At 43.7% G+C, this 25,712-nt stretch overlaps 1 protein-coding gene and 1 long non-coding RNA gene across 3 annotated transcripts in view; one reads left to right on the top strand and one right to left on the bottom strand.

Moving 5' to 3' along the window:
* Window positions 1-1,979, bottom strand: part of LOC123789575 (uncharacterized) — a 43,734-nt gene extending 41,755 nt beyond the window's left edge. Inside the window, exon 1 of the long non-coding RNA XR_006778841.2 lies at window positions 1,217-1,979. This is a non-coding gene — a long non-coding RNA (uncharacterized LOC123789575). The remainder of the gene's footprint in view (window positions 1-1,216) is intronic.
* WIPF3 (WAS/WASL interacting protein family member 3) overlaps window positions 1,971-25,712 on the top strand; it is an 82,500-nt gene continuing 58,758 nt past the window's right edge. The window contains exons 1-2 of one of the 2 annotated variants that reach the window (XM_087860950.1): window positions 1,971-2,232; window positions 20,527-20,676. In XM_087860950.1, the coding sequence (XP_087717076.1) occupies window positions 20,584-20,676 (93 nt within the window). In that variant the 5' untranslated portion in view covers window positions 1,971-2,232; window positions 20,527-20,583. The remainder of the gene's footprint in view (window positions 2,233-20,526; window positions 20,677-25,712) is intronic. The other variant, XM_045792951.2, reaches the window with a different exon arrangement.

Genomic DNA, 25,712 nt, shown 5'->3' with positions numbered 1-25,712 from the left:
ATCTAATAGCTGCTCATAAACACTTGAAGAATTGATGTGGATACATGTATAAAACATTTACGATTTCTCTAGCACCTTTCTCCTGACAAGCTCAGGAATTCACAGTAGATGGAAATACATGTTTACAAGTAGAAGGTATGAAAGGTGAGCTATTTCAGGCATTTGTGAGCAGTGGGAGGAGAAGAGACGTTTGCCCTTCACCAGGTCACTGGATCAGTTGAGGGTATGTTTGGCTGCAAGGAACAGAAAACCCAGTCTAGTGGCTTAAACAAACAGGGACGATTTTTCTCACATGGCAAGAAGTTCAGAGGTAGGCTGTTGCTGGCATTGTTTCGAATGCCCAGCAGTGCTATGCTAGTTTTCACTCAGTCATCCTAGTCATATCGGCCTTGTGGCTTCATTTTCATGGTCTGTCAGTTGTCATCTGGTTGCAGCAACCCTAGGCATCCCGTTTGTGTTCAGGCATAAGGAATATGGGAAATGGAACGACAGAGCCAGCAGCCTATCCGTTCAACTAGCTCCTGCTTGGGCCACTCAGCCGAAGCCCTTATGGGAACTCTCTGGACTTATGGAAATGTTTTCTCTGCTAATTTATCTTTTCTTCCTTTTTGAGAGATTAGAATTCTAGTCGTTATGTGTTTAATGAGAACAAGCACTAGGGATTCGGAGGAGGGTGTCTTGTCTGGTTATGTTTCAGGGTTTTTTAAAGTAGTGTTCACCTGTGCAAAATTGTTTCTGAATTTTAGGTTGAGCACAGTTTTTCAATTTCATACCCATGATCATTTTATTGGTTCTAAAGGAAGAAAGGCAGGAGGAACCCAGGATAAAGAGGCAGGAAGCAAGTACCTCATTGGCTTCCACTGACTACACGTGTGCCCTTATTCACCTCAACCTAATGGAAACCCATGTTCTTGACAACCCAGGAGTGAAAGACATCCGGAGTGAATTATTTATCCTTGCTATGAACATGAGTAATTAAGAAACCAGCTAAGGGCTGCGTGGGAACATACTTTGACAGCAGCTCCTACAGGATCTGAACTTGAAGGGGGGTTGCAACCCATGTGTGAGATCCTTCCTGCTGGCATTAACTGCTTCTTTCCCTGTGTTCCCATGCCCTTCATACAAGCCTTGGCACAACGCTGAGCGCAGGTCTCTCCTCTGCTCCAGCCCAGGAGTTCCCTTAGTGTTAGAGACCCTGCGCCCCTCGCCAGCATACCTTAAGGCCCCTGCAGAGGGCCTGGCTCCTAGTAGATGTTCAAAACTGCAGGGCTGAGGGAACCGTCGGTGAGTATCCTCTTAGCACCTCCAGCAGTAGGCAGGTCCAGGACATGGGAGGTAGGAAAGCCTCACCAGAGAAGCACTGCACCTAGAGGAACACATCCGGCCGTACCCACAAACTTTCTGCATGTTCCCGGGGGCCTGGACATGGAGTGTGAAGGGGATGTGCTGCCCACTGCAAGTTCTTCCGGCTCCAACATTTCAGGCTGCAAACACAGTCCGCGGCCTCTCCCCTGGGGCTCCACCTGGCACAGTCTACCTCCTCAGGCCCTCTCCGTCACCCGGCTAGTAGCTCATGTCTCTCAGACGTCGCCTGCTGAAGAAGCTTTCCCTGACCTCCCCAGGTCTGGACCGGGTGCCACCTCTACTACCACACCCTCTTGGTCTGGACTGTAGTTGCCCCCGTTCGTTTCCCTTTCTAGAGCGTGAACTCTGAGAGGGCGAAAGGTGATTTTGTTCTCTCTTTTGTCACCACAGCTTACGACGCCTCCTGGAGCCTAAGAAGCGTTCCTGAGGTCTTGGAGTAAACTGGTGAAGCAGTGGCGTGTCCCCAGCGTGGCGGTGCCTTAGGCCCCCTCTCTCGGCGCCTCAGACTCAGGACGCGCACCGGGAGAGGCGCGCCCCTGCCGCTGGGACCCGCCCCCGGGCTCCAGAGCCGCCCCGCCGGGCCGCGTCCCTGCGCGCTGGGCGGCGGCGGCAGGGGCAGGAGCCCTCGGAGCAGGTGGGGCGACGGCCCCGCCTCCGCGTCCCGGCAGCCCCAGAGCCGGCGGCGGCAAGGGAGCGGGGCGCACCGAGCGCAGCAGCGCCGAGCGCAGCGTGGCCGCGGTAGCGGCGGCGCCTGGAGCACCCGGGCTGCGACACGGAGCCCGGAGCCTGGAGACAGCAGCGGCGGCGGCGGCGGGGACGTCGGCCGGAGCTCGAGTCCAGTCCGGCCCGCGGCGCGGCTAGCTGCAGGTAGCGGTGCGCGCGCGCGTGTCCGGGTCCGTGCCGGGCTGGGGGCGGGGGGTGTGGTGACGCGCTGGGGCAACGGCCGCTCGGGCCCGTCCCGGGGCGGAGTGGCCCGCGGCGAGGACAGGGGTGCGGCGAGGACAGGGGTGCAGCGCGCGCGCTGGTATCCGGGGATCCCCGCCCCCCGCCGCCCGCCGCGGGGCGCCTTCCGAGCGGGGCCCTAACGGGACCGCGGAGGGAACCAGGTCACCGTGGGGTTGCCTGGTGACTTCCTGGACCCGACTCTCCAGTGAGCCGCCCCTGGCGCCCAGGCTGCGTGGCCTGGGCTGCACCGAGCTCTCCCTTCCTCTCTTCCCCGCTTCCCCCCCAGAACAAAAGGCTGGGGTCTCGCTGAGGAGGGGGCAGTCGCAGGAAGAACTGGGGCGGAGTAAAGACGAGCCAGCACATTGCTGGACTGGAGATGGCTTTGGGGATACAGAAGCCAGTCCCCCCAACGAGGAAGTCAGTCCCGGAGGTGTGAAGTGACTTGCCCAAGGTCACACAGCTCGTTCGTGATGACCTAGCTGGGACCCGACAGAAGGTCTCAGGACTCCCCTCTCAGTGCTCATCTCCAGGCCCCTGAGGTCAGTAGGCTGGCTGTGCTCCAGAGATTTAGATCTGGCCACACATGGGCTTTAAAGTCCCTTGAAGGAGTCAGAGAAGGTGGCAGAGACTGCCCCTCCCCCCAGAGACACCGGAGGCGGAGGGGAGCAGGAGCGGGGCCCTTGGGAAGGGGGTCTGAGGAACGAGCGCTGCCCCTGTGGGCAGGCAGGCACAGGCTCGCAGGAACAGTGCCTTCTGAGCGTGGCGTGCCAGCCGCGTGGGTGTGCCTGCAGCGGGAGCTGGAGCCGCGTGGGGACCTAGTGTACGCTGCTCCCTGGAAAGTTCTACTGGGAGAGGCCCGGAGAGCTGTTCCCAGCTGGCTCGCTGGGATGCCCCGGCGGCATCCCTCACATTCGGGATGTTTTTATGTTTTATGACAGCAACGTTTGGAAGCAGAGTTACTCTGTAGCAGGAAGTTGGGCTGTCACTTCGCCTCCCCGAGAGTCATTAAGCTACAAAATGAGGGCCTTGTTCTGCATGACCTGTGTGACTTAGAAAGTTCAAACCCCTCTCCTTATTTCCAGAATCTTTTCCCTCTTCAGAAGGAGGGTTGGAAGTACATTTCTTATGGTCAGCCATAGTAGTTATCCCTGGGACCCCAACCTTCCCTGAGTTGGTTTTTTGTTTGTTCATTTGTGTAACTTTAGGCAAAGCTAGTCATGGCAATACAGGTTAGAAATGGGGTTGCCTTTGGGCCTTGTAAGGACGTGGACAGGGCATGAGGGGGTTTCTGGGGTGCTGGAAATGCTCCCTCCCTTGCCTTACTAGTGATTCCACAGGTGTACACATAGAGATAGCGATAAGTCATTCCCTTGAGATTTGTGCACTTGACTTATGTCTTACCTCGATAAAAATGTAAATGAAAATTTAAGGCTAAAAATGCACTCACTGTGGTAGCACACAGATTAGTGCAGTCTTCCAGGCAGTACATTTTAGAGATACATTTAAAAACCACAAAAACCGAATCAGAAAAGGAAAAAAGGACAAGGGAACAAAAAGAAAGTTGAGAAATAATGGGAAATGAAACACACTGCAGAGGACTTTACCAAAATGCCTGTATGAACGTCACCTCATGGGATCACAGTTCTTTAAGGGAGACATTGTTATTCTGCCAGTTTACACATGAGCAAATAAAAAGTCACACGCTTTTAAAATGCCTTACATGCCTTGCTCCGGGGAACCAGGGTTAAGAACCGGGGTACACAGACTTCAAATTCTGTACATACCACCCTAAACAGACAGTTTTCGGCCACCTGAAGCAGGGACAGAGACTTGAAGGTTGGCTTTCTGCCCTGCCCCTTTTTTGTTCCTTTCCAGGAGTCCCTGTTGTTTTCATATAATTGTGCGTGTGAGATTGTGTCACAGACTGAAGTTAGCCAGCAGCAGAAGGGATGGAGGAAGCGCGTGTGTCTAAGAACATACAGTTTTAGAAACAGGAGAAAGCCAGCTGGCCTAGCCTGCCAACGCTCTTTTTAGGAGATTTATTGTTCAGAAACCATATAGAACAGGTTGTGATTTTGCGGTTATTCAAACACACACACACACACACACACACACACACACACACTGAATAATATAACCTAGCAAAGGTATGAGAAACCAAAATATAATTAACTCTAGAGGAGAACACATAGTAGAATTTTCACCAGGGAGGAACAGTCAACTTTCCTACATCGTACAATTTATAAAGATACTTTTCTTAACACTCAAGTAAAAACGAAAACAACAAAAAGCCACACACTCTACAGAAATAACTCGGCAGCGGAAGAAAAGTCGTTTTCTAGCCAACATGTTGTAAATATACATTAAATTTGGTGCAGAAGCATTTGAAACTTTAACGTACGGTAACCTATCTAGAGAGAAATCTTATGCTGATGTGTGTGGTCTTCTAGTGATTTTGTATTTCTGCCTAAAATTCAGACCTTAGTAAGAAGTAGAAACGGTGTTTGTTTTACCAGCCAGTATCATATTGCAGGGTTGAATGTTTGCCTTATTCTTGGAATTATCAAGTTTTGGTGTAAAGAACGTGGGTTAAGTGGGGCAAGTGAAGAGGTTTCTCTGGGTGAATCTGCTTAGCCGAGTGCCATCAAGCATGATTATGCATCACGAAGTTATCTTTAGGCGAGTTTTGCCTTGTCACAGTAGTGTTCCTGCCATCTGGCTGCTGGAATATTTAGAAAGGAATCGTAATGTTTGACTGACTTTGCTGATAGCTTGACAAAACAAACTTCGAGAGGGAACTATTAAATAGGAGTTAGGATTGGTGAGAAAATGATTAGTTATTTCTTATTTAGCCACTGCACAAAACTGAAGAGACGTACTGTTCCCAGCTGATGCCGAGCAGGTGCGGCACATATGTTTTCCTACCGGCGTCAGCCAGTAACGCACTTGAGGCTCCCCTTTTGCAATTCTAGTTGGGTCTTTCCTTAGACCTGTTCAAGTGGGAACCTGACCCGTTATGCAGCCGGGGAATCGTGTGGTTACCTGCCAGGTTGAAGTGCCTACGAGATAGAGTGGAGCAGAGCAAATGTGAGGGGAAATGCCAGGCGGGCATTATATGGACCGGGTACCATGGAAGATTGTCGAGTGCAACTTGAAGGAGTATTCAGCATGTGTGCATGATATAGTCCAGCAAGACGCTGAATCTGAGATGGTGACATCCAGAAAAGAGTGCTTATGGACTATAAGTTAGTCAGTTCCTAGGGAGGAGCTCAGAGGAAGCAGTAGCCAGCCTCAGTTCTTGAGCTTCCAGAACATGTGTCCATACGAGTATGTTTGTGTGACAAAGCAGGATCCCGGGCTGCTGTCCACTGTGCCTTAAGAGTTAAAGGCTAACACGTACTGAACACATAGTTCATGCCAGCCTAGGCTAAGCACTTTCTTTGTATGAAATCATCACAATAGCCCTACAAAGAAACTGATTCTTCTTACTCCCATTATCAATGGTGACATAGAGACCAAGGGCTAATCTGGTCATAGAGTGATCATGTCACACCCTGCTCTGGTCTGCTATCAGCCCATTTATAACCCCGAGGTACCCTTTGCCTCCCTGACTCTCGCTCATTGCAGTTGAGCTCCTGAAGGGCAGGTGCTTGTCTGCTTCATCTGTGTTCCCAGAGCCTGACCATGCATGGCACATGATGAGTACTGCATGAACAGTGAGCGAATGAATGAAAGCCTCTATGTTCTAAAATCAAAAGTCAATTATTTTTGGATGATCTGCCCTTCTGACTTTTACTTTCTCATTCCTCTCTGTTGATATGGATCATCAGGCATGACTTTATAGACAAGATGTATAATAGGTATCGCCTTTAAAGCTGAAGGATGCTAAGCTCAGCCTATAAAATCAGAAGGCCTCTGCTTCTTTTAGAAATTCAGTATTATTATTTCTTTTTTGTAGAAATTTTGTAATTCGGAATACATGGGTTTGAATCACCATTTATTTGTTGTATGATCCTGGACAAATAACTTCTCTGTGCCTCAGTTTCCTCATCTGTAAAATGGGCATAATAATAGTAATTATCTCATATTAAGGGTAAATAAGATAGGTTCCATGCTGAGAACAACACCTCCTTCATAGCAATGGTCAATAAAGTAGCTGCTATTATCTGATGCTTTTAAAAGTTGTTTGCCTTAAATAATTTCCTATTCCATAAAGCATTTGAGGAGTTCACAAGAACAGATGGTAAACATAAAATTAATAGAGAGTGAAACCAGGCTAAAGAGAACATACATGCCGGAAAGCAAGATAAAATCAGAGGTAATTTCGAGAATAAGAGTGTATCATAAGGTGCAGGTAGTTTCTAGAGATGAGTTTACTATAAAGTCCAGTATAGTTTCTGGAGAGAGGATTAAAAATTTGTCAGAGCTTCCCAGTAGCCAAAACAAAGAGGAAAACACAAATAGTTATTTGATCCACAGTAACCATGAGATAAAAACAGATCAGTTGCACAGCTTTTCCGGGTCCTAAAACCTGGGATAACTTTCTCCTGGCAGGTCTTCAAAGCAATCACTGTTGCCATAGAGATCTAAGTGTTCCACGTGGTCCCAGCCGTGAAGACAATGGAAGTTTTGTGGTAGAAGGCAATAATAAATGTTTCCTAGAACATTATGGACTGCAGTTCCGGAGTCATAATCCCAGAGCACAGTCCAGCCAAAGCTCTTCTGTGAAGGGCCAGAAAGCTGTGGTTTGAGGACATGCTATGTTCTTAGCTGTGTTTACTGAGGGCCTGGGGGAGTAGAAAGATTCTTTCTTCCACAGATTATAATTCTTGTGAGAGTCATGTGAACAATCCCATCTTTAAGAACATGCATTTTGGCTAAAGCCATTTAAATATGCCAGCTCAGTTTACCTCATCCAGAATGGTGTTTCCTGCACATATGCTCATTAATAGAGTGTGTATTCATGAATTTTCTTAGTATGGTAGTCTCATATTAGTTGCAAATTTTATCACACTGTTTGGAAAAAGAAAGATCCAGTGCTCTATACTACCTCTTAAGCCCCTTAATGCTTTCAGTACTTCCTGGTGGTAAGAATAAATATTTTGGGGGCACCTGGGTGGCTTAGTCGGTTGCGCATCTGCCTTCGGCTCAGGTCATGATCCTGGAATCCTGGGATCAAGCCCCATGTCAGCTCCCTGCTCAGGAGGGAGTATGTTTCTCCCTCTCCCTCTCCCCCCAACCCCCTGCTCTCTTTCTCTCACTCACTCTCTCTCAAATAAATAAAATATTTTTAAAAAATAATATTTTGTTTTTAAACTTTATTTTTAGTAATGAGATGGTCATGTCTTTGTAGTCTCACTATATGTATGTTATGTACTAATACAATACTAATGTATACAATAACACTAATATATGTATTAGTTCAAATGTGACTCGTATCAGTTAAGATTGCATTCGGCTACCAAAACAAACAAACGAAACAGGAACAACATACACATCAGAATCTGGCTTAAACAGATACAAGTTTGTGTTAGGCAACCAGACTAGACTCCCAAGAAAGGCAGTTCAGGGCTGATGCAGGAGTTCAAACAATGCTTTCCATCTTCCTGATTCACCGTCCTTAGCCTGTAGGACCTTGTCTTACATCTGGTTGCCTCATGGTCACAAGATGGCTGCTGTATCTCTGGGCTTACAATCAGGAAGAAAAGGAAGGTGTAAATATCCAGAGTGAGGGCCCTTCCCTTAGGGAGGTGTTACCTCTTTATTCAGAAAGTGATGCCCTCCCTAGCTATTTCCACCTACATCTCGTTGGCCAAGATTTTGCACATGGTTGCTCAAAATATAAGGAAGTCTGAGAAATCAAATATTTTTAGCTGGGTAAATTGCAACTGCCACTACCCTACCCACAAATTAGGGGTTTTGCTATGAGGAAGAAGAGGGAATGGTTATTGAATAGGCAGTTAGCAGGATCAGCCACCTGACTGCCATTATAAGCCATGTCCCTGACTTAATTAGAAATTACAGAAGGCAACTCAGTAGTTTAAAATGTTATGTGTTTCTAGATCTTCATACAATTAGCATGAGAGAATGAAACATACCCAAGTGTCTTATGTAAAGATTCCTGAATCACTAGCACCAGTCCTGATACTTTCCTAAATTTCAGATCTGTATTTCCATTTGCCAAATACACCTCATATGCTTCAAATTAAACCCACTTCTCCCTGTCCGTCTATGTCCCTCCCCACCATACACACGCTTTCTCCCATCCTTATTTAACACTAGATTGTCTTGGCAAGGAGCACTGGGGTTATCCTGGGCTGATTCTTCTACCCCATTCCAGACATCCAAACTAATATTCTTGGTTCTATCCCATTTACCATGATTCGAATTCAATAAATATCCACCCTCACTCATGTGGATCCCCAAATTGGTCTACCTATTTGCGGCTTCTCCCTATAATTCATGTATGTGGCATGTACACTGGTGGCAAAGCTTTGTTCATACCCTCCTCACTCCCTTCAACCATGGAAAGTCTGCTTCAGAGGTTTCTTATGCTTTTCACATGTCCATAACCTATGGAAGCAGTTAATTCATTTTTCCAGAGCACTGCATATTTCTATTAATATTTTTTGCCCTGGATTCCGTTTTGCCTGAAACTAATCATGTTGCACCAATTGTTTTTTGTAACAACAGCCTTCTTGGGTTATAATTCACATACCATAAAATTCACTCTTTTAAATTGTGCAATTCAGTGGTTTTTGGAATATTCAGAGTCACGCAACCATCACCATCATGTAATTTCAGAACATTTTCATCACTCCAACAAGACACCCATTAGCAGTCATTCGTCATCTTACGTCTCCTCAGCCTGACAAACCACCAATCTACTTTTTACTTCTATGGATTTACCTATTCTGGATGTTCACATAAACGGGACCATACAGTATGTGGCCTTTTGTGACTGGCTTTTCACTCAGCATAGTGAATTTTGGGTTTATCATGCTATAGCATGAGTCAGTCTTTCCTTCATTTTTTTTTTTTTTTGTGAATAATATTTCATCCCATGGCCATTTTGTTTATCCCCTCATAAGTTGATGGACCTCTGGGTTGTTTCTACATTTTGGCTCTTGAGAACAATGTTACTAGAAATATTCCCATGTCAGTTTTGGTGTGGGCATAAGTTTTCATTTCTCTTGGGTAGATACCTGGGAGTGGAATTGGTGGGTCTTACGATAACTGTTGGACATTGTGAGGAACTTCGAGACTTTTCCAAAGTAGCGGCGCCATTTTATGTTCCCACCAGCAGCGTGCAGTTAGCTCTGCCAAGGGGAGGAGGAACGTTCTGCAGAGAAGCTAGCACCTGAGTGTGTTTTAAAGGATCAGTAGGGATTTCCCAGGTGGCAGAAGCTGTCCTGTGCAGCCTGAATCACATGGACAAAGACACAGAGATATACAGAAAAGGTACGTAAGAAAATGTCGCAAGTGTGGTGTGGGTAAAATCTCAGTGTGTAGAACAGAGGGGAGGATGAGATGTAGAATTTGCCACCATTGAAAGGAGCCACGAAAGCAGTATGTGTGATGCCTTGTGGCCTGAGAGGTGTGGCCTCCAGTCACTTGGCTGTCACTGAACCGTGCCTGCTGCCATAGGAAGGGATCTGCCTGGTGAGACATGAGAGTGACTCCCTGCAGCGGATTGTCTGGGGTTCTAGCAGAACGTCAAGGGGGACGAGAGACTGGAGGCACCAGAATCGGCTTGGTCCTTCTCTGGCCCAAGCTGGAGCAGTACGAATAAGGCGAAAATACTTAAACTAAAGTCTCAGAAGTGAAACTTGAAAAGGAAGGATTTGTCTTGTAGCCTTGAACCCTGTTTCACCTCCTGTCCTCACGTTATTTCCTCAGTGATTCTCAAAAAAATCATTTTTGGGAGTGCTCACCATCCTAAGTGAAGAGTTACCCCCTTAGCCTTAGAAAGTAAAAAACACCCTCCTCATAAAATCTAACATCATCAAATAAATTAATTAAAGAGGTGGCAATTTATTGTGTAAAATGATTCACTATTTTATCACATCGATTACGGGTTTCCATTGCTTAATCAACTCCTCTTCTATCCTTAAAGCATACCTTGATTTTCCAAAACTAGAGATGCCATTTTCCAGAAACATAGCTGTTATATAAAATGAGACTTACTTATAAATGTGTGATTAATATCATGTATTTTTAATAAGCCTAGTTCTTCTTTTAGCTCATTCAAAGGCGGCAAAAAAAAAAAAAAAGGAAAAAAAGAAAAAGACAGGAAATCAATATTTTCTCCTCTCCCCCTTGGGAATGGCACACACAATGATTTTCATGGCATTTAGCTATAATTTAAAAACCTGAGTCAATGATAAATATTATCAATATCTCCATTTTTCCCTTCGCCAAATACTGTCCAAATATCATAACAAGTTCAATGAATGATCTGGGAACAAATTTGCATTTCAGTAAGAGCCTTATAGAAGGAAACCAATTTATGAGCTCATCGCAGGCGTGACTTGCTAGGTTTCCTATTAGATTGTGGTTAAAGTGTGTCTTCATTTTAGATCTCACATAGACAAGACTGCATTAGTCCTTTCAGCATTTCACCAGATAATTAACTACAATGTCTGATCAGGGCTGAGCAGATTCAGATGTGAGAGCTACTTTCATCAGGGCAGGGTTTCCCAGGTGTTAGAAATCCTTCCTGGGACACTTGGGTGGCTCAGTTGGTTAAGGGTCTGCCTTTGGCTCAGGTCATGATCCCAGGGTCTGGGGATCGAGTCCTGCATCAGGCTCCTTGCTCAGTGGGGAGCCTGCTTCTTCCTCTTACTGACATTCCTCCTGCTTGTGCTCTCTCTCTCTCTGACAAATAAATAAATAAAATCTTAAAAAAAAAAAAAAGAAGAAAGAAAGAAAGTCATCCTTCCCATCACCTAGGTGAGAGGTGAATGGGCACTCAGCATGGTTTCCCTTTCACATTTGTGGGTCAGTTCCAATTCTAAGTACAGTATACCATTTTCATGGATCCAGCCTGCTGAAGTTAAATGAGTCTATAGCAAAGGAGCCTTTTGGTAAAGGACACAACTTCCAATGGTATGGGACAGAGACTTTCAGCATCCTAGATATTCTGCAACAGAGCTTTTCAAACTTCAGCAGGCACAAAAATCACTGTTGATAAGATACTCCCAAAGATTCTAATTCAGGAGGTCTGGGGTGGACACTGTGCCTTTCTTACATTCTAGAATACTCAGAGTGTGGCCCCCAGACCAGCACTGTTAGTTTTGCCTGGGAGCTTGTTAGAAATACAGAATCTCAGTTCCCACTCAGACTACTGAATCAGAATCTACATTTTCACAAGATCCATACCCCCACCCCCACCCCCACCGTGATTCATTCATTGCCATTAAAGTCTGGGAAGCATCACTCTAGATCACTGTTTCCCAAAGCACAAAGGTTTAGGTATCACCAGGGAAACCTGAAATGAGTTTAGATGGTAGATAGATAGCATTTTATTTTAATAATTATTGCATTCATTTTTATTACTACCTTCTATTTATGGCAGATGATACTGGTTTTCCATTTATAGCAATAATTTAAAGTTTCTTTTGCAAAATAAATGTATTTAAAAGTAACTTCAGGTGGTATGTGAATGTGACAAAAACTATAAAAGCCACGTGCTTTTTTTATTTTTTATTTTAAATTCTTTACTTAAATTCAGTTTAGTTAACATATTCTGTATTATTAGTTATTGGGGTAGAATTTAGTGACTCATCAGCTGCATGTAACAGCCAGTGCTCATTACATCCAGTACCTTCCTTAATGTGCATCACCCAATGACTCCTGTCCTCCACCCACCTCCCCTCCAGCGGCCCTCGGTTGTTTCCTAGAGTTCAGCATCTCTTATGTTTTGCCTCCCTCTCTGTTTTTATCTTATTTTATTTTTCCTTCCCTTCCCCTATGTTCATCTGTTTTGTTTTTTAAATTCCACATGGGTGAAATATGGTATTTTACTTTCTCTGACTGACTTATTTCACTTAGCATAATACCCTCTAGTTCCATCCACGTAACAATGGCAAGACTTCATTCTTTTTGATGGCTGAGTAATATTCCATTATAATATATATATCTCACATCTTTATCCATTCATCTGTTGATGGACATCTGGGCTCTTTCCATATCTTGGCTATTGTGGACATTGCTGCTATAAACATTGGGGTGTGTTTGCCCCTTCGAATCACTACGTTTGTATCCTTTGGATAAATACCTAGTAGTGCAATTGCTGGGTCATGGGATAGCTCTATTTTTAACCTTTTTTTTTTTTTAAGGTTTTATTTATTGGGGCACCTGGGTGGCTTAGTTGGTTAAGCCTCTGCCATTGGCTCAGGTGATCAGGGTTCTGGGATCAAGCCCCACATCAGACTCTGTGCTCAGCAGGGAGCCTGCTTCTCCCTCTTCCTCTGCCTGCTGTTCCACCAACTTGTGCTCTCTCTCTCTCTCTGTGTGTCAAAAAGATAAATACATACATACATACATACATACAATATTTAAAGACCCCAACGCAGGGCTCAATCCCAAAACCTGGGACCATGACCTGAGGCGAAGACAGACGCTTAACCGACTGAGCCATCCAGACACCCCTATTTTCAGCTTTTTAAGGAACCTCCATACTGTTTTCCAGAGTAAAAACCGTGTGTTTTTAAGTGACTTAAGTTAGTATGGTACTTAAGAGCATGGACTCTGGAGCCAGACATCCTAGGTTTGAATGCCAGCTCCCCCACTAATTCACTATGTGACTTTGGATAGATTTCTTAACATTTCTGTGCGTCAGTTTCCTCATCTAAAGAATGGGGACAATAGTAGTATCTATCTGGTTGGGCTGTTGTGGGGCTTAAATGGGTTAATATAAAAAAAAAAAACACCAGGATCCGATACATAGTAACGGCTATGTCAGCGCTCACTTGTTTTACTATGCTCTAGAACACAAATGGTCAAGGATTTTTTTATCCTGTGCTTTTTATTTCGCCTTGCCCTGTCCCCTGCTTCCCTACTTACTCAGCCCAACATGCCCCAACTCCCCCAAAAGGCTAAATATTTCCAGGACTTTTATACCATTGAGGATTCCAGTGAGGGTATCAACTTTCCCTTTGGCCTAGACAAGGACAGTGTAGACCAGGAGAGGTGGTGTGTGGGACGTGAGATCTTGTTATAGGGAAGTCCCAGGAGAAGGCGATGCCCAAAGAATTCACTCATCACACAATAAGGAAGTGACAGCAGAAAGTGATCACTCATAAATCATTTTCACCGCCACCTGTAGAGAATATTTTTTTAATTTTCTTTATTTTCGTTATAGCTTTGGCAACTTTGCCATGTGTTTTTTGAGAAATGTTTTATTTCTGCCTTGTATGCTCATGGACTTGTGGGCTGTGATTTCCTGGCCACAAGGCACCTTTGATAAATAAATGACTGATCTGTAGGACCCTGCTGAGCCCATAATGGGAGCAATGGGTTGTCTGTCACATGGGGCTTTATTAGAAGTTCAGAGGTGAGAAATCTCTGCTCGCCTCCTCCATTTCATAGCCAAAGAAGTAAGAGACTCGGTGGGACAGTGACAAAACATAAAAAGTTATGAGTGCACAGAGAACTTTATTTTCTGATTCCTATTGAAATGTATTTTAAGAACCAGCAAAAGAAGCTTTTGTCAAATAGTAGCAGTAATCCTTCTTGCTTATATTTTTAAAATAGGCACATATTCTACTTGTTAACAACTGTAATCTGACAAACTACTATTGGGGGAAAAAGGGAGCATGTAGTTTCGACAAAAGCACCTAGTGTGTAAAATTGTTTACCATAAGCGATTTCTCTCTGAAAAAGCTCAGTTGGTGTATGTACCTATAGAACTTTTTATATTCACAAGCTGGGCAAGCCCAGTCCTCATCTATTTCTGGATCAGGTGGGGAAGGAAGGGGAGCAGAGGGGTAGGAAGGAGGGTTCATCACCTACCCCCACCTCCCTCAAGCCCGCTAGCTCCTGGTAAAGAGGTTGCACTGTGGCGGTCTGTGGATCCTGTGTGACCTGCAGGTATGTTCTGTTGGCCCACTGATTTTTAAAAATGCTCTTTGAATTGTTACCCACATTTCAAAACTGGACTTCACACAAACACCTGGATTTGGGGCCTTTGGGGGAACACTGGGAAGATGGGGCCAATACTGGGCTTGCATTCCCACTGCAAGGGGGGGCCTCCTGCTGCAGACCCAGGCTGTCACTCCTGTGAGCCAGGGCCCCTCCACACCTTGTCCACCCACTGTTTCCTCACCTCTGACTCAGTGGTCACAAGTCGGCTCCCTGCCTGCAAGGGATTCTGGGCAAAAGAGCTCCTGGCTTCTGGCTGAGGGAGGCAGGACTCCTGTGAGAAATTCCTCAGGCATAGGAAAAGTGTTCAAAAGATGGCGGATAGCCACGATGAGACAGATGTCCACCCCTCCCCGAGAGAAGAGACACTTGCGGAATAGTGTAGTGTCATTTCAGCCACTCTGTGATTCTAGCCTTTTTCTCTCCTCCACCACACACGCAGAACCTCCCAGGCTGCTTGCATTCTCCCACTTCTGTATCTCTGCTTATGTGCTACTCCCTCTAACCAGAACGGCCTCCTGTAGCCACCTTTTCACCTGCTGAAGAATGCAATAGCTTCTACCAGACGTTTATTTACTGCCCCTCCCTGGCCCCTGCCCCGCCGCCCTCCTCATGTTTGAATCGATGGTGACATTCCTTTGTGCTCCACAGCCCTCTTGGGGCATGCGTCTTACTCCACCTTTTGTTGTAGTTATTTGTGGTGATGCAGGTGGTGGTGGTGTGATGATGATGAATATAGCTTCCAGTTAAATGTCTGATGTGTGTCACGACCTCTGTAATAAAACTCTGCATGTATAGTCTTTGTTTTAGTCCTGATGACAAACTAAGAGTTAAGCATTGTAGATATTTTACAGATAAAGAAAACGAGACAGCCCCCCCCCCCGAGGCTAAGTGACTTGACCAAGGCCACACAGCTGGGAAAAGCCGAGGCACAAGTAGGACATGGGTCTGACGGGAAGAACAGCACTGTCGCCTATACTCAGGGGTCTCACATGGAAGGGGCATTAGTTCCCCACCTTCTAAGGGTGCTTGGATATCTAACCTGCATCTCAATGCTGTTTTTCAGAGTTACTTCCTGAGTCGGGAGAAAATATAAAAAAGCCTTTGAGAATCTGGCTTTTTTTATCCTAGGCATTTTTTTTTAATACATTACAGAGCAAAGTAACAGTTTTAAGTGTGTTGGGAGAGCACAAAGCTTCAAAGAGCTCATGGGTACAGCCTGTGACTTCCTGGAGCTCTGCATTCTTAACTGTCAGATTTTAACGAATACTTCTCTAGGTAATTGCTTAATTATTTTATCTGTCAAGAAAAAGCCTTCACAGCCATCAAGTCCCACACGTAAAAATATCCTTTAATCCTAGAGGGTTTGAATAATCATTCTGGTGAGTTCAGCAAGACAGAAGCCCAGCGGCACCTAATTCCTCTCAGATTTCTTAAGGTAAAATTAAATGGAGAGCAAGGATGCCTCCATTCAGGAGCAGCAAGTGGAAGAATTATATTTCCCTGTATAAGGTCCCTTTTACTTGAGAGTCTCAGAAATATTTAAAAATCTTTGCCAGGTGGAAGTAGAGAAGTCACATGACCTGAATGACACCAAGTTATTAAAACAAAAAAATGAGGTTTTGGATCAGAGAGGCCAGAGCCTTAACTCATTTCTGGTACTCTATCTGAAATTTGGTAGAAACTAGGTGATGTCTCCGACTTTGGTTCCCCATCGTAGGAAATGTTGATGTCTACCATAGAGTCGTTGAGGGATTAAACAGAACATTGTGTTATAAGTACCTAATGCAGGGCTGAGCCCATCTAGGGGCTTCAAAAAGTTATAGAGTCAATCCTCATTATTCACAGATGCCATAGTTTGCTGATCATCTACTCATTGAACTCTATTTGCAACCCCAAAGTCAGTATTCACAGGCACCATCATGGTTGCTGGAGGAAACGTACAGAGTGAGGAAAAACTGGAGTCACCCCATGCACACATGCGTTCCCAGCTGAGGTGGAACAAGGCAGGACTCTGCAGTCTTGTTCCAGCTCTCATACTGTAAACCTGTGTTCTTTGCACATTCTGTTTAGTGCCACGTTTTTTAAACTTTTGTGTTGATTGTCGGTGAGTTCGCTGACCCTTCCAAATATAACGCTGAAGTGCTCTCTAGGGTTGCTGAGCACAAAAAGGCTGCGAGAAAATGTGTGTTAGAGAACCTTCATTCAGGCATGAGGTATAACGCTGTTGGCATGAGTTCAAGCTAATGTACGTACAATATATTAAGTGAGGTGTCTTTTTTTAAGATTTTATTTATTTATTTGACAGAGAGAGCGAGAGAGCACAAGCAGGAGAAGCAGTAGGAGAGGGAGAAGCAGGCTCCTGCTGAGCAGGGAGCCCGATGTGGGGCTTGATCCCAGGACCCTGGGATCATGACCTGAGCCAAAAGCAGATGCTTAACCATCTGAGCCACTCAGGCGCCACTAAATAAGGTGTCTTTAAACAGAAACATACGTAAAACAAGATTCTATATTAGTGAGTTTACAAAAGTCTTGTGACTGGATGTCCAGAGCAGTCTGACCCTGTGTTTCTGTGAAGAGCAGTGGTTCAGTTTTTGCTAACTCAGTGTCTGTGGCAACTTTATAGAATATAACTACCACAAATAATGAGAACTGGCTATATTCTATTAAGTTCCTGTATTCGATAGCTTCAAAATTAGTGGCTCTAATAAATTAACTCCAAACTCTCCCTGACTTAATACGGTAGAAGTTTATTTTTCATTTTTGTAAAATCCAATCGAGTGTTTGGCAGATGGCCTTAAAGAGGTGAGTCAGGAACCCAGATTCTTTATATCTTGTGGCTGAGCCCACACATTAGACCTTTCCTTCCAGCCAGTGGATGGAGGAAGAGAGGAAAGTTGTGGGTAGAAGGTCTTTATGGGCCAACCTACACGTGGAAGACATCACGCCTACCTTCATTCTGTTGGCCAGAGCCCAGTCACATAGTCACATCTAACCACAGAGGATGCTGGGAAATATAATCCAGCTGTGTGCTAAGGGGTTACATGAATAGCTCTGCCACAGTTCTCTTTAATTACTTCCTGTGGTCATTTTTCCTTAGATAAATGACAAAACCCTTAGGTAAGTGGCATTTAAGTTTCTAAAGTTACTTTTCTAATCCCTTTCCGGTTCTTCACCGAGGGAAGCAGCTCTGTCTCCTCTGATAATCCTCATGTAATGAGACCTCTATGTTTTCTCTTGTTTTGTGATACTTCAGCCAACACTTTAATCCCTATTGTAAAGTTTTGACTGAAATTATTTTGTTACTGAATTAAGGATCACGAAAAGATATAGCCAGTGCTTTTTATGAAAGACATTGTTAAAATACAAATAACTGATCATTCATATTTGTTCCAACTAAACTGTGGGCTCACATCCAACTTGCTTTAGCATTCAGCCAGTAAAATGCCAGCTTTATCTGACTCTACATTATTGTCTAATACACACAATTTATTTTATTGTATAATAAAATAACATCGACACTACTTAGAAGAAGTATCTACTACCGCCTGGGACCTCTGCTCAATTTTAGTATAGTTTTATTATCTGGACTCTGAAGAGTATTATTTTTTTTAGTCTTTCTGTTCCTGTTTTACTATGACGGAAAGAAACAGTGACACAAAAATTATCAGGTGCTAGTAACTTTGAGGGAGATACTTTATAAGAAAATTGTGGTCTCTTACAGTGATCAGCTCATGAATCTCTTTGCAACTCTTATGAAAACTATCATGGATTCTTTCTATGTGAAAGTTGAACTTACATGTATCTTATACCAGTTTAAATTTTTTGAAAAGATTTATTTATTTATTTGAGAGAGAGAGAGTGAATGCATGAGTGGGAGGAGGAGCAGACGGAGAGAGAGAATCTCTAGCGGACTCCCTTTTGAGTGAGGAGCCCAATGCGCGGCTCGATCTTATGACTCTGAGATCATGACCTGAGCTGAAATCAAGAGTCGGATGCTCAACCAACTGAGCCACCCAGGTGCCACTTTAAATTTTTGTACAATTTTAGGGGGTTCTTAACCCTGCTGAAAACAGGGTAGTCCCATATGATCCAGCAATTCCACTCCTAGGTATAGGCCCAAAAGAATTGAAAGCAGAGTCTTGAAGAGATACTCATACACCAGTGTTCATAGTCGTATTCACAGTACCCCAAAGGTGAAAGCAACCCAAGTATCATCAACAGATGAATGAATAAACAAAATGTGGTGTATGCATACAATTAAGGAAGGAAATTCTGGCACATGCTACAACATGAATGAAACTTGAAGACAAATAAGCCAGACACAAAAGGACAAATACTGTATTTAAGGTACCTAGAATAAGCAAATTCACAGTAATATAAAGTAGAATAGAAATTACCAGGGACTAGGGGAAGGAGGAATGGGAAGTTATTATTTAATGGGTACTGTTTGGGATGATGAAAAATTCTGGAGATGATCGTGGGGATAATTGCACAACATTGTGAATGTACTTGATGCCACTGAATTGTACAGTTTAAAATTATGAAAATAATAAATTTTGTATTATGCATATTTTACCACAAAAAAAAATCATGTTGAGAAGAGGCTGGACTTCAGAGCCTAATAAGCCTGGGTTCCAACCCCAGGTCCACCCATTACTAGCTGTGTGGGATTTGGGGCCAAGTACTTAATATCTCTGAATGTCATTTTTCTTACCTATAAAATTGGGATTAAACTACTGACCTTAGAGGAAATTAATGTGATTAGCTGGTCACATGGCAGCCACTATCCACAAAGGTAAAGAGAACATGTTTGAAGTAAGCAAAATCCAGGGGACTAGGTTAAGAACAAAGTACCAGGTTACATAATTGCTTTTTGCCTCTAAGAGATAAGAATATTACCATGGAAGAATACAAATGCCGCAGGAGTTTAAAGCTAAAGAAATGGCCACAGGCCTTGTTCTGGCCTTCCACTAACTACAGAGACAGAAGGAACACAAAACCACCCCTGCCTAAGTTTGATGTTTATTTCTGTTTCCACTTAAATTGTTAGATTCTCATATAGGTTTTCCTCGTTCTTGTAAACTCTGGGGATTTTCTTTAGTGTACATTTTAAGCTTTTTCAGTGTGTCCTGATGTGGATTCTAAGATGCACATACACACACACACACACACACACTCCACAGAGAAAGACCGCATTTATTTGGAGATCAGACATCCTGTAATATTAACTGTTTGAAACATAACCATATTTGCATAATTGTGCTCCAAAGCCCTCTATGTAGCAAATACCAGATTGTATAGAAACAACAACACAGCCACAATAAGAAAAGTGAGAGCTGAAAGAAAAGAAGGAAGCAGGAAAAGGATTAATGCACTTTGCAAGCGTTGTTCAAGGCTGGCATCGTGAGTAACGTTGAGCCTGTGACATTCTGAAAGGTTAGATTTCATTCCATTTGCTCTGCTTAAGAAAATGGGAGTATGTACAGAATATTTTTAAATTGCATCGGAAATGGTAAAACTGAAAGTTTAATGCTAAGAAGATAGAATGAAGTTATTTGGAAAAATCGTTATGGAATGAGGTGTCGCCATTGACATATTTATATATTCTATTTATATTGAAACATAAATAGCTAAATTTTATCAGTTCTATCACCTAATTCTCTCTAAAATCTAGCTACTTTAAAAAAAAAAGATTTTATTTCTTTGAAAGAGAGAGAGCAAGCAAGAGCACGAGCAGAGGGGAGAGGCAGAGGGAGAGGGAGAAGCAGGCTCCCCCACTGGATCCCAGGACCCCAGGATCATGACCTGAACGGAAGGCAGATGCTTAACCCACTGAGCCACCCAGGCGCCCTAATCTAGCTACTTCTTTTGTTTCTAGCACTTGACACAGTGCCTGCCTCACAGGGGGGCCTTCAGTAGTTATTGAAAGAAAGAATGAGAGGAAGAATGAATGAGTGGATGAGTGAAAGAAAGAAGCTATCCATTAAATCCACGTGTCTGCAGGACTGTATTACCGGTGGGTGAATAAAGACATCCAAATTTAAAACTGTCTCTTTTTCTCCCTTTCAGGGCAGAACCCATTCTCCTGGGACCATTCAGAAGCAAGAGACACCAACGCTGTGACATATGCCAGTGCCACCTCCACCACCACCTCCTCCTCTGCCTCCGCCTCCCCCACCCCTGGGAGCTCCTCCCCCTCCCCCACCGCCAGCACCCCCGGTAAGCCCTGTTGTCGTTCAGTCTGGTTTACTGTTGAGCATAAGCTGCTTTGAATACACTTGAGCAGAAGGTTTTAAATGTTGAGAACCAGCCACTACCCAGCTCACCTGAAGCAGGGGGCATCTTAGGAGCTGGCTCTGGGGGCTCCAGGGTCTGATTCCAAACCAGCCTGGCCAGGTAGTCCTCTTCCCATTTCTCAGCGGCTCCCACCCCCTACCTCAGGGTCATATACAAACATCTGCATCATTTCTCTTCTAATTCCTGCTGCTCTGTACAGGCTTTCCGAGAATTTCTAACTGGCTCTCCCATCTCACTGGAACCCTCAGGTGAGAGGTGGTGGGGAGTGCTCAGTGAGACGTGCTGCCGAGTGAGTTTCCGGTGTGTGTTTCCGGTGTGTGCTGTGGCGGCAGCTTCCAGTGTGTGCTGTAGCTGGTGCTTACATTGCTTGGGCTTCGGTAGCCTAGTTCTGGGTCCACACGAGAGAAATGTCATATGAAACGCTGCAGTGAAACATAAATCTCAAATGAAATTTCCCTATCTACATAAGACTGAAGTCAGTCCGTTCCAGTTTGTAATACTGGATACACTTCTTCGGTTTAATAGTTTGGGTTCAGGAGAGGCACAGAGAGCAGCTACTTTGCTTTCGAACAAGAGATTTCTCAACCTTGGCTCGACTGGTGTTTCGGATCAGATCAGTTTTGTCGTGGAGGTCTGTTCTGTGCCTTGTAGGATGTTAAGGAACACCCCAGCCTCTACTCTCTAGTTGCCAGTAGTGCCCCCAATTGTGCCCATCAAAAATGTCTCCAACCTTTGCCAAATCTTCCCGAGAGGCACAGTGATCCCCCTCCCGTCTGAGAAGAATATTTGTGCTTCATGCTGACAACGAGGCCTTCTTCTGACGAAAACCTAGAGCATTTCTTCCCCTAAGCCTGCCCTCCACAGGCCTCTGCAGAGAGCCAGGTGTGGCACTGACCACAGCTCCTGTTTCTGGTGGAAAATGAAAGATACAGATACTGTGTTGACGTAGCATGCAGAGGCAGGGCTGCCTAGGGATGATATGAACCAAGTCAGCAGAAGCCAGGAATAGAGCTTCGCCTGCCATCCTCCCCTGGAGAGAGTGAGGGTATGCCTGGGTGCCGCCCCCTATGACGTTAGTTTTGCAGCTGACCATATCTGATGTGCCAGGGACACCGACCTGCCTGAAACTTGGCTCTTGCCCTTGAAGAGAGTGGAAAGAAGACACATAATGTGAATTATATCTAAAAGCTCTCCAGCCACTGTAGAAAGAATAGAGATAAGCGTTGGAGTTCCACTGCTGCATCTGATCCCACAAGGGATAAAGGAGGTGAAGTTTGTAAGTGAAGGAAATAGACATGGGACGATCATGTGGCTCTTGCACAGACTTGCCAGATCTGGGGAAGTGCCATTTACAATAACTTCAGATACCACAATGCTGTAAACTTAGCCAGAATAAATAAACTTATCAAAACCCATGTTGGTGGAGAATTGGGGAAATAAGCCCTTTTAAACACTGCTGGTGACACTCCAATGCCTGGGATTCAATACATGTTGAATGAGTCTGGAGTGTTCTCTGGCAGAGAACAGTTAAAAATCTAAATGCATCATGCTTTTTCCTCTGATTATTGAGTAGTTTTATTTCTGAGCCTGATTTAAAAATGTAACTCTAAAGAAACCAAAAAGAATTTATACAAGGATGTTCACAGCAATGCTGTTTATTCCAGTGAAAAATTAGATCTTAAATGGTCTATGAGAACTAAATGAAATTTATTAAGTCATGCTGATAATTAAAAATTGCATTATGGCATAGAGTTAATTAAAAGTTATATTTATAACTGTGCTGATTATGGAAAGCAGATATGGAATGGTGGATTAAAAACAATGCACATTTTGTGCATAATGAGATCAGCTATATAATATATATATATGTAGCATAGTTCAGAAGAGAGTTTTGAGTGCTAATAATAAAATTTTAAATTTCATTAGGCAGTTCTTTTTCTTTAAAGATGCTTAAGTTCATAGTAAATAAAAATAATTCTACATTTGGTCAATTTGTTACATTCCCTCCCCATTCCTAAATTTTTTTGAGGAGTAAAATAACCGTGTAAATGTTAATATTTTTAAAAACACATTTTCCTACAGTCTAGGAAAACTATGTACGATGCATATTAAAGGCAAAGAATTAACATCCTTAGTATATAAAGAGCTCTTACAGATCAATATGGAAAGGATGAGTTGAAAAATGGGCATAGGATATGAGCAGGTGGAAGAAATACAAATGTTCCAACCTCACTATAATTGAATAAACACAAATTAAAATAATGAGAAACCATTTTCATCTGATGATGGTGATGGTAGTTGGCTCAAATGTCAAGAACCAAGCACTAATAATTCTTAATGGGAACAAAACTTGGTATAATTCCCTAAAGCACAATTTGTTAATATAGATCAAAACCCTTTTAAAAAAATGGCTATACTCTGTGACCTAGTTTCACTTAAAGTAATTTTCTTTAAGAAACTAATCATAGATGGAGGTGCCTGGGTGGCTTGGTCAGTTAAGCATCTGACTCGGTTTTGGCTCAGGTCATGATCTCATGGGTCGTGAGATTGAGCCCCGTGTTTGCTCCACGCTTAGCAGGGAGTCTGCTTGAAGATTCTATCCCTCTGCCTCTCCCCCTACTCTCTTTCTCTCTCTCTCTCAAATAAATAAATCTTTAAGGAAAAAAAAAAAGAAACTAATCATAGATGTACAGAAATATTTAGCTATAGGATATAAATGAAAACATTACTTTGTAATAGCAACCCAAAAAGAAAAGAAACAATCTAAAATTTTCATACCAGAAGATTCCATAAACAAATGATTATGTAATCCACACAATGGCATACTAGGCAGCCATTTAAAGTCATATCAAAATTATTTTATAACTTCCAGTGTAATGATTGACTCAGACAAGGATCATGCATTAAAGCTAAACCCAGTCAGTGAGAGGTTTGTGGGGAACAGGATGTTCACAGGATCCTAAGTATCACCCGGATTACTTCTAATTACAAAGGGGAAAGTATACCTTTAAAATGGTGACCTATAGTGGAATGACCTTCTATCCCAAGCCTTTTGCTGCAATGCAACAAGAAATACAGAGCATCGCCCTATAAAAATCACCTGCCAAAAATGAATGTACTCTGAGCAAGCAGTGAGACATCCAGATGTGGGATCTTCTACAATAGAGGTTGGCAAACAAGAGTGGGACCCATGCTCCAGTTTTTGAATAGCCTGCAAGCTAAGAATGTTTTTTTCTTTTTCAAATGGTTGAAAAAAATTCAAAGAAAAATACTTCATGACATGTGAAAATTATATGAAATTCAAATTTCAGCTCATAAGTAAGGTTTTATTGGACCCCAGCCATGCTCTTTCATTCATATTGTCTGTGGCTCCTTTCTTGCTACAATGGCTGAACACCAGTTAAATAACTTGTTATCCCCCTAAAATGATTTCACTTTCTCACTAGTCAGCCTATATTTTTAAAATTATACTCAATTATTATTATATTTTGAACTTCATCAACAAAAATTTTGTGGACATTTGTTGTCTTTTTTTTGTTATGTTGTACTTACATAACATCTATGATTTTGCCTCTTGGCCCACAATGCCTAAAATATTTACTCTCTGGCCCTTCACAGAAAAAGTTTGCCAACACGTGTCCTACTAGTCAGCTGGCTTCATTCAGCCTTCCTTTGGTCACCAGCAGCCAGAGATGTTGATACGCCTACCTCAGATCTTGTCCCTCCCCTCCAACGATTTGCAAGGACTTCCCATCCCTCTCTTAACTGTCCCATGCCACCTCTCAGACCTGTCGTGCTCCTCTAGTCATGTCTTCTCCTTCAGGATCTCAGCATTGATCTTCCTTTTGTCTGGAAAGCTCTTTCTGGGCATCTCAGCTCAGATGTCAGTTCCTTGGAGCAATATTTCCTCACGCCCATACTGGCATTTATAACATACTTTTAAACTTCTCCTTCGAAGCAGTTATCAGTTTTTAGTTTTGTTTTCATTCGACTGGCAGCCATAGTTGTGTTTTGTGGACTTTTAGTTCTGTGTGCCTGGCTCATACATAGGCACTCCACTCATTGAATGAATGAGTGAATACATGCATGAATGAATGAATGAATATCTGTGTAAAAGGGTTAAGAAATGGAGCTGAACCTCTTCCTAACCAGCGTTCAAGACTTTACACATCTGTGCTCACGGAGCAATGTGGCAGGTTGTGATATATGGAACCCGTGCAAGGAGGGGACACTTTGTTGTGTCTGAGCACTTGTAATGAAGAGTATCAGGCTTCAGCTTGGCTCTGGAAGATCTGAGGATCAGACCAGGGCTGAAAGGTTCTTGGTTTCTTCCTCCCACCTCTCACTTCTCCCCTTCCTGTCCCTCCCATCCTCATCTCCTCCTCTTGTCTGATGTGCAGCCTCTCTTTTTTTCCAAGAATATGAGCGTGGAACCAGGGAGAAGGGCAGATGGGGCTTGCTAAAATTTTGAAGTAGACTTTCATTAAAAGCCAGACATGGGGCACCTGGGTGGCTCAGTCAGTTAAGCGTACGACTCTTAATTTCAGCTCAGGTCATGATCTCAGGGTCGTGAGATTGAGCCCCAAGTCGGGTTCTGTGTTGGGCGTGGAGTCGGCTTGGGATTCTCTCTCTCTCCCTCTGCCCCTCCCCCACCTCTCTCTCTCTCTCTCTCCCTCTCTTAAAAAAAAAAAAAAAGCCAGACAGCCTTCGCCAGCTTGTTCGCCTTTGCTTGCCCCTTATTCCCATGTCTTTTGAGCTCTACTCCTTTGTCTTAGCCCTCTAAAATCTGGTAACAGTATCAAAACTGCCTGCGTGGTGCATTGATCCACTTACAATGAAATTATTGTTGCTTTGGTTATGGGGCATGTAACTTTTTAAAAATCTAGAAAAATGTAATGGATTTGATTTGTGAAACGCAGCAGACTTTTACGGAACTTTTGTTTTCAAATCTAGTTGGA

This window comes from Ursus americanus, chromosome 3 (assembly GCF_024610735.1).
Source record: "Ursus americanus isolate L20-20 chromosome 3, mUrsAme1.1.p, whole genome shotgun sequence".
Classification (NCBI taxonomy): domain Eukaryota; kingdom Metazoa; phylum Chordata; class Mammalia; order Carnivora; family Ursidae; genus Ursus; species Ursus americanus.
Note: the sequence above shows the minus strand (reverse complement) of the source record. Positions and strands in the feature narration are given on the sequence as shown.